The sequence below is a fragment of the Mytilus galloprovincialis genome, chromosome 2 (assembly GCF_965363235.1).
Source record: "Mytilus galloprovincialis chromosome 2, xbMytGall1.hap1.1, whole genome shotgun sequence".
In the NCBI taxonomy this organism is placed as follows: Eukaryota; Metazoa; Mollusca; class Bivalvia; order Mytilida; family Mytilidae; genus Mytilus; species Mytilus galloprovincialis.
The window spans coordinates 54434667-54452433 of record NC_134839.1 but is presented as its reverse complement, the minus strand read 5'-3'; the positions used below and the strand labels follow the sequence as shown (position 1 = coordinate 54452433).

Genomic DNA, 17767 nt, shown 5'->3' with positions numbered 1-17767 from the left:
CACATTAAAATTTGGTTTTAAGATTGATCCAAAAAGGGAACTATATTTTCGTGCGAATAAATCGATGACAAATTCCCCCGGATACCTGAGGGCACCTGATACCTCAGGGGCTACATCAACGGACCTTTCTTCAACCTGCTAAGGCAATAATTCGCTTTTGAGCTGTTGCCATTATTTGGTGTTCAACCCTCGACCCTTTTTATATTTCCAACTTGTTAAATAGTTATCAATTCTCAAATACCAAAGTTTGCCTGAATCATTCGAAGTCTATTCAGTAAATGATTTTTATTGACACTGACAAACAGAAATAGCCGTCAAGGCTAAAAGTATTTAATAGGTGTTTAGATTGGTGGTAATTGTTACTATCTTGAAATCGAGAACAGATAAAGAAAATCTGACAGTGGCAAAATGTTCAATATTTCAGGATCCACGGATGACTTCTTAAGGGGTCGCCAAAAATTTCCCATTTGCTCCACGTTAGTTTTGAAAAAAATCCAGACCTGAATGCACTTGATTACGATATTCAACAAAATAAATGAAATTATTAATAATTATGACACATATATTATATATTTAATAAAAGTTGTGTGTCACTATTTATCAAGCAGGTCAATTTTATTTTACCATTCAACTTTTGTCCTCCTTTCGATTATAGAACAAGAGTTGTTGCCGACTGTATAAAGTTCTGTTGGGCTCACAAGGTCAGACACACACACAAATGTATTTCACTAGTCTATTTGTATCTAAAAATTCTGTTAATTGTACAATTCAACCCATAGACATGGTGTCTCTGTCTAGTATCTGATTTGACTCCAATGGTACTAGTGCTATATTCCTTTATGGGACCACAGCAACTGTGATAGCAGGTAGGAAATTTCCGTCTTGGTCTGTCTTTAAAGAAAAAGAAATTCTGTACGACTTGCTGCTGGGTCCTTCTTAGAAAAGACGATGTTGGTCTCTTCTACAATTGTCATTACTCATAAGGTTTAGGTTTATGTCGATTGCTAGCTATACTCTGGTGTTTGGTATATAATACAGAGTCTACTACTGAGTCTTCTCTGTAGACTTTGCAAACCTTCTGTTGCCATCATATTGGGCATGCTTCTGTTCTGTCCGTATAGTTGCTGGTGACTAATTAAGCCTGCCGCGCTTCTTTAAAATTTTCCTTGATTTTACTTGTTGGGTCTCATTATATGGCTGTATATAATCTGTGTATTTCAATTTTGTTATGTAGCTTGTTCTGGAACTCATTCATCATTTATTCTTCAAGTGATCATCATTTTATATTGTTAACGTTTCATTGCGTACATCGCTTTATGTGCGCCAGTTTTAGGAGTTTTATACAGGACAGTGTAGAATCCGTGTTACTTTCCCCTCTCTTCTGATTGACGAAAACTGCTCAGCGAGTCGTGTGCACAACTACAAGGAACATTCATCGGACACGTTGTCCAAAGGAACAATTTGTGGCTAACCACAGCGTGAGTTACATTTAAAACATTACAAATCATGTCTTTACATTAGCGATGAACTGTTTTAATATATTTTCCTATGTTATAAAGAAACTATGAACATTTAACCGTTCAAACTGTTCGTATCTGCGATTACACAATTCAATTCAGACAGAACCCGACGTGTGCAAGAATATTTATCTACTTATCATTATAAAGAACATTTACAGCTTTATATAACTACGAACTGTTTATCCGTATTTTTAATGGACTTACATTACCATTGAACACATTGTAAAATTGTAATTTATTTGTATTTCAGTTTTTCACCTTTTGGATTGGTAGTACTAGTAAAATAAAAGTCAGCTCCTGATTGTTTTATCCTTGCTTAAACCCAGTCATCTTGGTTACACTCACTGGTCCGGCCAGTACAGTGAAAAAGCTACAACTTGCCTGTTGTTTTCTTGGATAGCGTACGCCACTCCCCGGCAGTCATCAGACCAATAACGTAGTTTCAAGGAGAACGTTTTCGTGCTAGTAAATTGACAATAACTTGTCTACACATCTCCTGAACAGGAAATACAACGGAGCATCGTTCGTAGCTGTTACCTTGACACTACGCAACACAGCTTGTGCGTCCTAGGCAGCAAACCAACAACGTTGAACAAACATTGCCTACAAATAGTTGATTTACATCATGGATCCCAGTCATGCGGAACAACAAGAAGAGATACAGCCCCAGAGGGAAATGTCCCAGATCTAGAACTATTACAAAATCCGTCTAAAACAACAAATGAACATGAAAATGCCGAGACTAGGCGAGTGCGTGAACGTACCGAAAAGGGACGGGGAGCATTTATATAAAAACGTGACAAGTTCTATCACGACTTAGAGGCCCTATGGTCAAACCTAGAATCCCAGTTATTAGAAACGACCAATTCCCTAACGAGCTCCAGCAATTGTTAACAGCGCAAGATAAAATTGTACAAGCCTGTACTAAGTATTGCAGGCTCACAGACGAGTACTTGACATTTCTGAAAAATACAAAAACATTAGACAGCCTTCAAGACATTGATACGTGCAAATTCTCAACGGATATCCGAATGTCTAAAGTCGAACTGGCAATTGAAACTTTGCACGAGCATCGCCTTACCTTGACAAAGGCTAAATCAACAAAAACGAGGACATCTAAGGGCAAGACCACCTCGCACAGTGGGAGCTCACACGTCTCTGACATGTCGAGCCTAGCAAGGAGAAAGCGTGCCAAGGCAGAGTCCGCTAGATCAAAGATAGCCTTTGTCGAGCAAGAAGCTGCCCTCCTAAAGCAGGAAGCCGTATTACAGGAACAGACCCTATACAGACAAACAGAAATCAAGACCGGAATAGAACAAGAAGCAATCCGTGCAAAACAAGAAGCCACACGTAGAAGAGCCGAAGCAGAACAGGAGGAAGTGCAATTCTTATTTCTGCATTTACCTTGGTTCAAAATCATTTGCCATTTATTGTTTTGCGTTCTTCAAGCGCACTAAGACCATCCTGTATTAATTGGCTGTATGCTGCTCCATTATAAACACGGAACAAGATGGTATCCTTCGCCAAACTTTTTTTTGTAGTATCTTGCATATTGTGCATAGCTGCTAGAAATAAGACAAGACCTGATCCATATGGTACTTATGACAAGACTTGAGCTTGTGTTGATTTTGTTCTTTCTAACACTACTTGCTGATTTCTGTAGACCAAGGATTAGTTGATTCATCTTACAGTGTCGTGGTACACTCCATAGTTTGTTAGCTTCGTCCCAGTCTGGCATGTGCAACTTTGTCGAAAGCCTAAGCGAAGTTAAGTAAATTGATATCAATTTGTTCTCCTATACTAAGTAAGGCTTCTAACTATTTCTTTGAATGTTGAGATTTACGCGATCTCTTATATCTAAAACAATGTTGTGTGTCTGTTAGTATTCTGTTGGTATCAAACTGTTTCATTACACTGCTAATGATATGTTCCAGTATTTTGCTATGGATGTTAAGGATGCTGGTCTGTTATTAGCAGCATTGTGGCTTTTATTGCAAAACCATTCGGAATGTTTGGTCCGCAATCCTCTTCAACTTCTCACTTTATATTGCATTTTTACCTTTTTTTTATTCGATTGTCACTTATGAGTCTTTTATATACGAAACCAACGCGTGTATTTCAAAATGTGAATCCTGGTATCTATGAATTTTTAATTCACCTTTTATGAAGATCAGTCAACCACGACATCGCTCTAGTCTTTGGGAACTTCTGTGCCGATGGAGTGTTTGTTTAACAGAGATAAGAATGGTGGTAGGTGCTGGACTAATGATTATGTGCTGATGAAAGTATAAATGCTGGAATGTCGTCTAGACTTGTTGCTTTATGAGGTTTCTGGTTCCTCATTAGCTTATAGACTCCCTTTTCAGTGATATTAAATGTCCTTCATATTAAAGCTACTAGTAATCGAAATCGATAGCTTGAGTATGGTTGTAACATACCTGTAGAAAACCTATTGTTTTTTTCAATGGTACAACTATAATTCTTGACTTTTGCATTTGATATACGACCATAATCTGTTGGTGATATTTTTATCTCTTCTAATATCTGTCAGTTTGTTTGCTTTCCTGATTTATATTGAAATTCTGCCTGTAGTTCCTTGTATCTGTCTTTGTCTTTATTACCTAGTGTTAGCAAGGGCTCTGTGTTTCAACTTTTCGTCTGTCCTCTGTGTTTACTCACGCATTGGTGTGTTGGATCGTGTGTGTTTTTTTGTACTATGTTTTCTATGATGGTCTTTGTTAATTTAAATGTTTGCCACATAATTTGTATACTTTTCTATGTTTAATACTTGAATTTCTGCTTTTTACAGAGATTTATTTTCTGTCTTAACAGCTTTGAGATGTACGTGATCGCTATTTGGACGGCAGTGGTTGATAGTGCTGTTTGGACACGACAGATATGTTCTAACGATCTGGTCCACTATTATACTTTCTTCTCTTGCTGAAAAATCCACAAACTTTTCAAAAAGTTACCTGCTATTGTGTCTAAGTAAGTTTTGTTCGCATATATACAGAATACGGATTTGTTTGTATGTGTTGAGAATGTTAAATTGCACTTGTGACAATCTTTCAAAAAGAAATGACAAAGTTATATACTAGTACACAGCAGGATTATAATAGTAGTGCATGACAAAATAATCAAGTGTTGTTGCTGTGCATGTATTGATTTTGTGACCTGGATGGATATCCCATATCCTTTGGTTTTTTTTTTCTATAATAGAGACCACAAGACCAAGTTGGAGAATACTAGATGCTTGAACTGTTATGGAGTAGGCCATAAATAAATTCATCATAGAAACAAGAATCGAAATTTTATATTTGCTCCAGACGCGTTTTTCGTCTACAATGAACTCATCATAGATACCAAAGACTCATTATTGAAGCTCGAATAAAAAAATGTTAAAAAGGCCAAATAAAGTACGAAGGTGAAGAGCATTGAGAACCAAATATTTTAAAAAGTTTTGTACACAAGAAAAGAGGAGCCCTATTATAAAGAAAACAGAAGTGGTTTTATAAGGAATATTGAAAGGAGTCAACACAAAACTGTAGACTTTTTAAACTATTAAGGGTTAAGATTGTCGACCAAGTGTCAGCCTTGAAAGAAAAAGTCGAAGACAACGATGAGAAGCATTATTGTTAAATAGAAACAATGGGTACTACTAGTATAACTACATTTGAAGAAGATAACCTAGATACACAGTTCGCAGACTTAAACCTAAAAATAATGTGCGAGGAGTCTAAGTAGATACAACAGAACACACAAACGTAGGTGATTGGTAGTGCAGAACTGATCAAAGGGATCGAACATTGATCGAGTGATAGCAGCTATATCTACAGTTCCAATGGTCATTAAAAATAGTGTGACCAATACAGTTAACACTGAATCAGAGGTGACGGTTCTACATAAGAAAATGCCTGTACAAAGTCAGGAATATGACAGTTGTTATCCATTCGTTTGATGTGTTTGTGCGTTTGATTTTGCCATTTGCTTGGGCGGATTGTATAATCAGATTCCTGAGAGTAAACGGCCAAAACTAAGGAGGGCAGAAAAAAAAATTTGAGGCAAGAGAAAACTTTATTATGTACAAAAAAATGAATGTTTGTCTTTTAATTTTTCGGCCATGGCGTGGTCAGTTTATTTTCGATCTGTGGGTTTGACTGTCCCTCTGATATCTTTAGCCCTCTTCCATCAAGATTTTTTTTTAACAATTTTGAATTTAATTTTTAGTGCCTTTGGCTGACTGCAGTTTCCTTCCTCCCGACTCGAGTAGCGGAGTGTATACCATCAAAACCAAGACCGGAATGAACATTGACGTATTTTGTGAAATGGGGATTGACAACGGCGGATGGACAGTAAGCAAATTATAATAAAATTCATAATATAGAATGAACGTTGACGGGGTCACTAAATTCATTGCCAGGAAATTAATCAACGATCAGGAAAAAAGTTTTATTTTTTATTAACCGTTACGTTTAGATAAGCCTCAATCGGAAGTACTCAACCTTTCTGGAAGTTATTGTACTGCATAGCGAGAATGTCCGAGTAGTTACGGTTGGATAAGCTGAAGAAGTGACCCAATGTGCGTCACTTCCGGTAGATTTATCTTTGGTGCTGTTTCAGGAAGTAGAGTTGATTGGATTTTCCTAACGTATAAATAGTTAAACTTCACACTCATTTTTCTCTGTAACTGTTTGACCAATTTAAATTGGATCGTTTTTGTTTGTTTGTATTTTTGATCAAATATTTCGACCTTTTAGATTACTAGTTTTTAGTACCCCTTTAATAGCTTTCCACGGACTCAAAGTGATAAAAATAATCCAAAAGGGAATTAAAAGGTTGAAATTAACGGTGCATGAAAGGCAATAGTTATAAAAGCTCGTCACTCAATTGACCATTTTATACATCTGTTAAATGGTCACGAAATCAATTACAATTAAAATTTATAAACTCTTTTTCTTTTGTTTTGTGATTTCACGTGAATTCTTTCATCTTACTTATTCGATTTTCATAGTTAATTCAAAGACGATTTGACGGTTCCACAGGTTTTAATAGAATCTGGCAAAGGTATAAAACTGGATTTGGTAAGGTTGATGGGGAGCATTGGCTTGGTAAGTACATGTATTAAATTGGCCGTTTCATAATCTAACGAATCATGGGTAATTTCATTGTTCGTACCCTAAAATGAAAATAACGTCACGCTATTGGTTGAATTTCCATTGTTTATGACATTTCTAACCAATCACGACGTTTTGGTGTACACTTTTGAAAATATTACTCAGAATGCATTAGATTCTGAAACGGCGAAATGAAAACTTTTTAAAAGTGTTGTAAACTTTTCATTGAAGATTTCCCCCTGACATTTGAGCACCGAAAAAAATAAAATAAATTGATAGAGGATTATTAAAGGAACCAAAAGAGCAAAAAAAATAATATAGGTCAATGTGCTTTATTTCAAGATATTAGCCATTGAAATTTCGGCGGGAAAATGTTCTCTCTTGATTTTTCTTAGCTTCATCATTGACAAGTTTAAGTGCTCAAAAACTATTAAAAATAACAAGGATTTTATAAGACTTTTACAGATGGCTTATAATTATACACGTAAAAGATTTATAAAAAGAAACATGAGGGTCAATGGTCATTTTTTTAAGGCATACAAATGGTGAAAATCAGAGGATTCTGAAAATCTGAAAAAAAATCCAAAACATGACAAACGAATATCTTTAAGTTGAAAACCAAAATTTTGGTAGTACTAGTATAACAACTTGGTGCTATATGACCAAAATGAACCTGAAAAGAAAAGTAAAAACTGAGGTCAAGTTTGCCTGTAGGAGTTGGAACCTTAAGCCTCGGTCACACCTTACCGGATAGCTCGAACGGACGACTAACGGATAACTTTTTTTAAATCCGTTCATGTCCGTTAGACGTCCGTTCTTATCCGTTAGACGTCCGTCCATATCCGTTGCATGTCCGTTAAGCGTACGTTTTATCCGTCGACGTCCGTTCAGTCCGGTGGAAAATTTTGAGCATGTTCAAAACTTTGAACGGACGTCCAACGAATAAAATGTCGTTGAACGTTCGTTAGGCGTCCGTTTTGTACGGTACTCGTTCGTTGCGTTTCCGTTTTGTATCCGTTACGTGTCCGTTATACATCCGTTGGAGGTCTGGAAGATAAATTCACCAACGGACTTCTACCGGACGTTTAACGGATAAAACGGATGTTGAACGGATGAGAAATGGACTTCTACCGGACGTATAACGGATAAAACGGATGAAGAACGGATCTGAAACGGATAAATGCCAATTAAAAATTTCGCGTCATGAATGCCAATTATTGGAATGTCAGATTTCTTAAGGTTCATGAATTCTTATTATTCATAATCGATCTTAGAGTGTAGGCACGTCTTCACAACCAAGCAGTTCTTATTCAGGCCAGACACTGCCCTTTGGCGGAATTTTGAAGAATAAACCAAAACCAGTTACACAGAAACATTTTGAATATATATGCGATTTACATGTATTATAATTGTCGCCTTTGATTTTTCCGTATATCTTGTTCATCCGTTTTATTCGGTACGCTTCCGTTAGGTGTCCGTTTTATGCGGTACTCGTCCGTTGGATGTACGTTCGACATCCGTTCTGTCCGGTACGTGTCCGTTTCTCGTACGTTGCATATCCGGTGTGTGTCCGTTATGCATCCGTTACACGTCCGTTTTATTCGGTCAGTACATCAACGGACTCCCAACGGATAACAATTTTGTCAACGGATAACTTTTATTTTCATCCGTTAGGCGTCCGTTCGTGCTATCCGGTAAGGTGTGACCGAAGTTTCTTATCAATTTCTAAATATTTTTTTTTTCATGCATTCAATACTTATTTAATTTTTTTGGCGTTTAGTCACGAGCATATACCCTATATTCAAAATTTCAAAAATGAGTGACCAGTTGGGGTGAATTTTCTGTATATTGAAGAATACTGTAAAGTTTTATTCATTTACTTTGTTCAAGTTATATTTAAAAAAAACACATTTAGTTTGACAGGTTGAAATCATTACAGACTTTCTACATACTTGTTAACTTGATACACTTGAGATCACTCCCAGTTTTTGATGGGGTTCGTGTTGCTTAGTCTTTAGTTTTTTATGTTGTGTTTTGTGTACTATCGTTTGTCTACTTGTCGATTTTTTTTTTTTTAGCAATGGCGTTGTCAGTTTTTTTTCTTCAAATAATGTGTTTGAATGTCTCTCTTGTATCTTTCGCCGCTCTTTGTTCAGGTTTGCTATACCTATTTTGGGAATAGAGTAATGGAATATTTAGCGCGTCTCAAAAATTGGTGTTCGTATTTTCAAACTACTTGTCCGAAACTCTTTCAGGAAATTAATAGTAGATGAATCCAAGATGTTATGGTTTTATAACCTTTCTTTTTAAAAGTTGAAACTTTTTGTTTTTGCCTTATTGGAGCGAGTAAAATAAGTTAACTCGGTTAACTTGAATAGATTTTTCTTTACTTCTGTAGGAAATGACAACATTTACGCCATAACGCAACAAAGATCCTACAAAGTTTTTAGGGGACAAACGGCATATGCAATCTACACTTCATTCAGTATTAATAACGAAGAAACAAATAACAAACTGAGTATAAATGGCTTCAGTGGAAATGCAGGTAGCAACATTTTTGTTAAAACTTTTCATTCGTGAGCAAGTTGATACAATAAAATTGTTATTTTCAGTAGGTGTGAAAGGCGAATTAGCTACGCAACTTTCGTGTTGGGATTGTATCCGATCTATAATAAACATGATAATTACGCGGACATTATCGAGTGCAAAATAACATTCCTTATCGCTTGTTATAAATTAATTTTTTAAATGGATACTCCATAAAAAAACATTTTTAAAAGAACATAAATTAATCATGAAAATGTTTTGTCGTTAGAAATATATATTTAGGTAAAACTTATCTTAAATATTTATGCACACGTACAGAAAAGGTGTGTTAAAGCATGCAGAAGAATATCTCAAGATCGTTTGCAATCTCCCATGCAGAGTTATCGATCCTGGCTCTCTCTCTCAAGGACCGACAACTCTGCAAGGGAGATAGAACGTTTTGCGGGAAAATTTTAATGCCTACTAGAATCCAATCTGTATTAGAAAAATCGAATTATTACAGAAGAGTGTCCAACATGCACTTGCACTGCACTATTATTAATATAGTAGAATAGAATGATATACAAATAGATGAAAATTATATATACATGTAACTGTTGGTGACCCTCTGCTGTTGTTTTTTATTTGGGCGGGTTGTTGTCTCTTTGACACATTCCCCATTTCCATTCTCAATTTTATTTTTTACAGAGTTTGTCTTTAGTGCCGTGTGGAGGCAGTAGAGTGCCTCCCCGTGCTTCAGGTTTATGCTCTTATAATATACTAGATTATGGAGTGTGTGTCCGAGCGAGAACTGCTCTAATTCATTACTTTAGGAATATTTATCAAAAAGTAGTATTTCAATATTCAGCCCCATTCTACTATTTAATACTGATAGCGTTTGACATTTTTAGCCGAACAAATTTATCCATTTTATATACTTCAATAATTGTATGCTGGTTCATATTCTGGACGCCAATCTTTGCTCCTTTATTATATAATTCACTAACAAAACAATTATGAAGCTTAGAAATGGAAAATTACTAAATACTAAACTTGTTCAAAGGGTATCACACGTCTCAATCTTCAAAATCGGTTATCTAAAAATACTACCATCGCTAACATTTTTAACAATAAAAAACGTGGTTACCCTTCTATCGATAAGTGTCATGCCAAAAAATGACTTACATGTCCCCGTCTTTCCACCAACAATACGGTAAGGTCCACGTTTAATGGTCGCACATTTTCTTTAAATTTTGAAACTGATATAACTTGAAAAACAAACAGTATTATTTATTTACTCACATGAAACAAACCGGGATGTGGTATTCAGTACGTAGGAGAAACTGGACGATATTTATCTAAACGCACTCAAGAACATCTGTATCGTTTTAAAAGACCCAATAAATTCAAAAGTATCATTTACCAACACCTTAAGAAGCACAACCATCCTTTTAAATATTTAGCAGTTCAACCTTTAGAAGTAGTAAATAAGCAGCCTGGTGAATCGCATTCAAAGTTTGTACGATCACGGAAAATAATTGAATTAAATTGGATTAAAAAATTACAGACAGTTTACCCTCTCGGTCTAAATGATAATATCATGGGAATTGGTAATATATCTAGAACCAATTCCGTTAACATTTTGGATATAGTTTCTAAAACTGTTCGTAAAAAACGTTCGCACGGTCGTAGAACAAATCGCAATCAAAGAAAATTTCGGGCCAATCATACCAATATTTCGGACCTAATGTCTATTTCAAAAAACAACGGCAGACATTATCTGTTAACAAAACTCTGTTCGTTACCGGTTAATAAGTTAAATAAAATTTTGGAGGATTGCAACACAATTTCATATAGCAGTCCTAAGTATGAAATTGTTCAAATTATTATGGCATATTGTTATTCTAAATTATTTCCCAAAATTGATCGCCCTGAAGATCATAAAAAACATTTTATTAAAATTAAGTATGTCAATAAAGGCTTTGATTTTGTAAATATTGCCGGTATATTTAACGACCATTCTGTTAAAGAACAAATTCCTGGATATTTTGACAATACTGAGCTACCTCTTATTTGTTATATTTACAAGAAATCTACCCGGAAATTTGTGTTTAATTATGGTCAATTGTGTAAAGATGTTAATATCAGTGAAAATACACCTACTTCATGTAATTGCAGTAATTCCGAATATATTTATGGCCCCATTTCCCATGTTATAACAGGAGATCTTAACATCGTTCAAGACCGAGAGTTAAAATCATTCCTCAGTAAAGGACCTAAATATCGTCCCCCGTCAATTATTAATTGGAATGAGTGTCGTAATATCATCCACGACTCACTCCATACTTACTGTATGAAATGGATAAAACGGGAAAAAGCTGACAAAAAATCTTTGGACTCTTTTTTTAATTCAGTAATGAAGATAGTTGATATACGTATTCAACATTTTAAAGAACATTTTACTATAAACCATTACAACAATAAACCTATTTCTCGTATCAAACATAAACTAAAAGAACTAGCCAAGGAATTTGTTTTTGTCCCGGCAGATAAAGCTGCTAATAATATTATTATTGTTTGACGTAAATTTTACATTGAGGTTCTGAAAAAGGAAATCACCAATTCACCAACATTCCAACTGACTCCATTTTCAGAAAACGAAATCTGTAACAAACATAAACTTTTAGGCACCGCTTTACAAGCAGAGCCAAATACAATGAAAGTCCCAACTATGTATTGGCTTCCGAAGCTACACAAAACCCCTTACAAATATAGATTTATTTCGTCTTCAAGCCATTGTTCAACTACTAAATTGTCTATTCTTCTTACCAGCACACTTGGTACAATTAAAAACCTGATAATAAATTGTTCAAATAAGGCCTTCGAAAATAGTGGAATAAATTACTTTTGGGGTGTCAAGAACTCGTTGGAAGTACTTGATAAATTGCATGCTTATATTGGTGATTTTGAATCTGTTCAAAGTTTTGATTTTTCTACCCTGTATACCACATTACCTCACATTCTCATTAAGAAAAAATTCACACACCTAATTAAATGGGCATTCAAAAAATCAGAATGTGAATATATATGTTCAAACTCTTTTAGGTCATTTTTTAGTAGCAATAAACAAAAAAACTATGTTAATTGGACATGCTTTGATACTATATATGCCCATGAATTTTTACTAGATAACATTTTTGTTCGCTTTGGGGATTCTGTATATCGTCAGATTATCGGAATTCCAATGGGGACTAACTGTGCACCACTTATTGCGGACCTGTTTTTGTATTGTTATGAGTTACAATTTATGACAAAAATAAGCAAAGACCCATCGAAACAACATCTGATAAACAAATTAAATAATACTTTTAGATATTTGGATGATATTTTGGCTCTCAATAATGACGACTTCAGTATGTATATTAATGAAATTTATCCTGTTGAACTTACTTTAAATAAAGCTAATACTAACAATGACCACTGCCCTTTTCTCGATCTTGATATCTATATCACTAATGGAAAGCTGAATACTAAAATTTATGATAAAAGGGATGATTTTTCATTTCCTATCGTTAATTATCCGTTTTTAGATGGTGACGTTCCCTTGTCACCATCTTACGGTGTTTATATATCTCAACTTGTACGATTCGCTCGTGTATGTAACAATGTTTTAGATTTTAACGAGAGAAATTTATGTATTACTGAAAAATTATTACACCAGGGTTTTCGATATCACAAACTAGTCAAAACATTTACTAAATTTTATCATCGGTATAAAGACATTATTCGTAAATATAGCTCAACATGCAGACTTTTAATACGTTCAGGTATTTCACATCCAATTTTTTATGGTAATATTCTTTATAAAGCACAAAGGTGTCAGTATTCACCTCAGAAACTTACAAAACCTTTGAATAGACTTATTAAGAAGGGATATAATTACGATACTGTTGTCAAGTCATTAAAGATTGCATATTTTGGCGTTAATATTGAGTCACTGATAAGGTCTTTGCATCGGAACTAAACACATTTATTCTAAAAACAGTTGTTGGCATGACACGGGTTATGTTCTTCTCATATATGTTATGATGGTATGATACTAAACCCCTAACGGGAAGGATTGTGCCTGATGTTCATATGATGAAATCATAATCTTTCAGTCAGTTTAGTTGAAGTCTGGAGCTGGCATGTCAGTTAACTGCTAGTAGTCTGTTGTTATTTATGTATTATTGTCATTTTGTTTATTTTCTTTGGTTACATCTTCTGACATCAGACTCGGATTTCTCTTGAACTGAATTTTAATGTGCGTATTGTTATGCGTTTACTTTACTACATTGGTTAGAGGTATAGGGGGAGGGTTGAGATCTCACAAACATGTTTAACCCCGCCGCATTTTTGCGCCTGTCCCAAGTCAGGAGCCTCTGGCCTTTGTTAGTCTTGTATTATTTGAATTTTAGTTTCTTGTGTACAATTTGGAAATTAGTATGGCGTTCATTATCACTGGACTAGTATATATTTGTTTAGGGGCCAGCTGAAGGACGCCTCCGGGTGCGGGAATTTCTCGCTACATTGAAGACCTGTTGGTGACCCTCTGCTGTTGTTTTTTATTTGGGCGGGTTGTTGTCTCTTTGACACATTCCCCATTTCCATTCTCAATTTTATTTTAACTGTTATCATAAATGTACAAATATTAATATACTATATAATTACAAACCAGAGTTTACTGATTTGTATCACTACAATATCATAGTTTTAACGATAAGGTTGAATTCCCTGTCATTTATTTATCATCCACGCACTAACTTGTCTCAGAAAAAAATATACGTGTACATTTACCTCACTTTCAGGTATAGAGATGTGATTTTTTTCTGAGACAAGTGTATGTGACCATCCACAAGAACTTGCGGTCATCCGATGTTCAGTACTTTGATTAATATTCCAATGGCATTTATTGTCTTATTGAGTACCTGTCTATTGTGTTTATTGTAAAATTGTTCTCGTCTTGAAGATAAATTAATGATTTACCGTTTGACATTAAGAAAGGGTCAACATATATAGAGTACAGTGACTGAAGAACAAATTAGTTAAAGTATTACATTAATTCACTAAACATTATATTTAAAACACCAAAATAAATCTTAAGTAAAAGAGGGGACGAAAGATACCAGAGGGACAGCCAAACTCATAGATCAACAATAAACTGACAACACCATGGCTAATAAAGAAAAAAGGCAAACAGACAAATAATTGAATACAATACACCACATAGAAAACTACAGACTAAGCAACACGAACCCAACCAAAAACTAGGAAAAAGGGGGGGGGGGGTCTCTGGTGCTCCGGAAGGGTAGGCAGATCCTGCTCCACATGTGACACCCGTCGTGCTGCTCATTTTATTACAAACCCAGTAAATAGTCTAATTCGTTAGGTCATATTCGTGAAAAGGGAAGGTTATTGTAGTTACGACATAAAGAACATATCCGATATCATCTGTGAAACGCTTATTCCATAACAGTCAACCAACTCTTGGTAGCGTCCGTAAATTTTACGAACGGATGATTTCAACTTCACCATTTGGAACGCTTGGTTTGATAGCTTCCTTGTGAGCAGCAACTCTCTATCAAGGAAATCATGATAGGACATACAAGACCGGGAATATCGTATCAATTGGTATAAATACTCCGTAAATATAACGGAATTGGATGAGACTGTCGTATAAGTGAGAGGTTTAGCGCTATAAAAACAGGTTTAATCCACCATTTTCTACATTTGGAAATGCCTGTACAAAGTTAGGAATATGACAGTTGTTGTCCATTCGTTTGATGTGTTTTGTCATTTGATTTTGCATGTGATTAGGGACTTTCCGATTGAATTCAGTATTTTTGTAATTTTACATTTTGCTAAATATATTGAAAGTTCATAATTGGGAAGCTGAAATCATTTTGTCGTAAAGTTTTGTTTTCAACCGACCCTCATTGTCAATTTATAGATGTAAATCAAGATACGAGACCGACTTATATGGTGTATATATTATACTTATATAAACTGTATCTGGTGTATCCTTTATTTCTAGTTCGATGAGATAGATGCGGTCAACATAGTCGCCAAATTTTGATTTGTTTAGTGAGAGAACATCATCTTTATAGCGATAAGTAATGTTAAAGGATATTGCTAACTTCTTATCTTTCTTCCTAAGAAGTTCCTGTATGAAGTCAGCCTCATAATAATAAAGCAACAAGTCGACAAGAAGAGGGGCACAATTGGTGCTCATTGGAATGAGACATTCTGTTGAAAAACGCGTCCTCTAAACATAACAAATATTTTGTCAAACAAGAAATAAAAAATAAAAAAGGGTACAAGCGCCTGTGAGCTGAATAACGAATGAAACTAATAGATTCAAACCCCGCATCGAAGCAACAAAAAAAAAACGAATTCCGCTAACATGTTTTACCCCGCCACATTATTTATGTATGTGCCTGTCCCAAGTCAGGAGCCTGTAATTTAGTGGTTGTCGTTTGTTTATGTGTTACATATTTGTTTTTCGTTCATTTTTTTTTTTTTACATAAATAAGGCCGTTAGTTTTCTCGTTTGAATTGTTTTACATTGTCTTATCGGGGCCTATTATAGCTGACTATGCGGTATGGGCTTTGCTCATTGTTGAAGGCCGTACGGTGACCTATAGTTGTTAATGTCTGTGTAATTTTTATCTTTTGTGGATAGTTGTCTCATTGGCAATCATACCACATCTTCTTTTTTATAATTAAGCCATGGATCCAATCAACAAAAGTAACACACACATCAGATGTATACATGATTAATGTAATTTACTTTACAATGTAAATGTATTACCAAATATCAAATAATGTCACTTTTAATTCCTTAAGTAAAAGAATTTGAAACTTTGGTGCGTTAAGTATAAAGAAGTCCAAAGTATTACGATGAAAAAAATTGAGAATGGAAATGGCGAATGTGTCAAAGAGACAACAAATTGAGAATGGAAATGGGGAATGTGTCAAAGAGACAACAACCCAACTAAAGAGCGGAAAACAGACGAAGTCCACCTATGGGTCTTCAATACAGTGAGAAAACCCGCACCTGAACTCCAAGTAAATTACAAAGAAGAGTTAAGACCAATAAAACTGATAAGAATGAACGCTTGACTTTATCAACCAAAGGGACTATCAGGAAACTGACCTGGTACAGAAACAATTGAAACCTTGTTTTATAGAAAGCGAAAACTCCAACAAGCATGGAGTTGTTCATAGTTCCGTTATAGTTCATTCTTTTCATATATTTTTTTCGGTAAACGGACAGAAAGTCACAGGAGACATAAAGTCACAAATTTGGTAGGACAAAAAGTCACAGGACAAAAAGTCACAAATAATATGTTGACAATTGTTTGAATATATAAGAGAAATATCTTGAAATATTTACTTTTTAATACATAGATTCATATTAAAATTTAGGAAATGCGTCATTATACTTGAAAAATGAAGATTTATTTAATTTTGATCATGCAAAAGAATTTCAAAGTTCAAGAGAAATGCAAAAATATTTTTGTAGAAATAAGCGTTTTTTATTCAAAAAAAAATAGTGAGAAAAAATGAATTGTGGTGACTTTTTGTCCGTGACTTTTTGTCCGTGACTTTTTGTCCTGTGACTTTCTGTCCTACATTCTTTTTTTTCCAATGCTACACGTTATAATTCGTGGTGTAGTGGTTAGTGCATCGGACTACTGACACAAAGGTTCCTGGTTCGATTCCCGTTTCGGGAGGAAAATTTTTGGGACTGAATTTTCGGCTCTCCCTTGACACCATTTGCGAGTATGGTCCTAAGAAAACGATGATAGTCCGTCGGAAGGGGACGATAAGTGGATGACCCGTGTTAAGAGAGAGCCATATCTCTTGCACGTTAAAGACACCCTTGTAGATTTCGAAAAAGAGCAGGCTAATGCCGCTACAAGGCAGCACTCGCACCCGCAAAGTAGAAAGAGATTAATATTAGTTGCTAAACTTGTTTCTCAATCCACTATAAATAAATATGTTTAAACTAATGCTTCACGTTTGTATTGTTCTCTGTCTATCGTTTTGATATTAATATGGTATTTTTTTCTTTAGTTACAAACTTATTGTTTGGAATTTAAACTAATAAAATTTTTATTTTTATTTTAGCAAACTTTTTACAAATATCTCAAGAGAAATGGAGACTTGAAAGCAAAAACGATGCAGTTCTCATAATTATTATTTCCAAGGAGTTTACCTCTTTAATAAAAAATAGTTGAACTGCACTAATTTTCGAACTTTTCAAAACATTGCTTGTATAAACCTTTGATATACATTTGATGAAAATCTGGAAAAAATGTACACATAAGAGCGCTTTTTATCCAATGGGCAGAACTCTTAACAGAAGTTAAAAGTTTAGTGAATACGCTTTAGATATACTACAAATTTAAGTATCTTTACAAAATTCTCATCTCTGTACAATATCACATTTAAAAGACGGTAGATTTAGACTATTAAGGGACTTCATTCGTGGGTACTATTCCAGATCTGTCGCATGGACGGACGCCCGTCATTAATATGTGTTCCCCACAACGCATCGTAAGA

The 17767-nt window shown here is 34.9% G+C and overlaps 1 protein-coding gene across 1 annotated transcript; it reads left to right on the top strand.

Annotated features, from left to right (window-relative positions):
* Positions 1-1370: 1370 nt before the first annotated feature.
* On the top strand, positions 1371-17442 carry LOC143062063 (angiopoietin-2-like). Its single transcript, XM_076233909.1, has 5 exons — positions 1371-1478; positions 5748-5872; positions 6563-6628; positions 9033-9179; positions 17333-17442. The coding sequence occupies exons 2-5, from the start codon at positions 5866-5868 to the stop codon at positions 17440-17442; spliced, it is 330 nt and encodes a 109-aa protein (XP_076090024.1). The 5' UTR covers positions 1371-1478; positions 5748-5865.
* Positions 17443-17767: the final 325 nt, after the last annotated feature.

What these genes read in the sequence shown, in the direction of transcription:
- LOC143062063 (XM_076233909.1), top strand. An exon ending in TGATGGGGAGCATTGGCTTG is followed by an intron (nt 6,629 to 9,032) that starts GTAAGTACATGT and finishes TTACTTCTGTAG; the next exon opens with GAAATGACAACATTTACGCC. An exon ending in TGGCTTCAGTGGAAATGCAG is followed by an intron (nt 9,180 to 17,332) that starts GTAGCAACATTT and finishes TTTTTATTTTAG; the next exon opens with CAAACTTTTTACAAATATCT.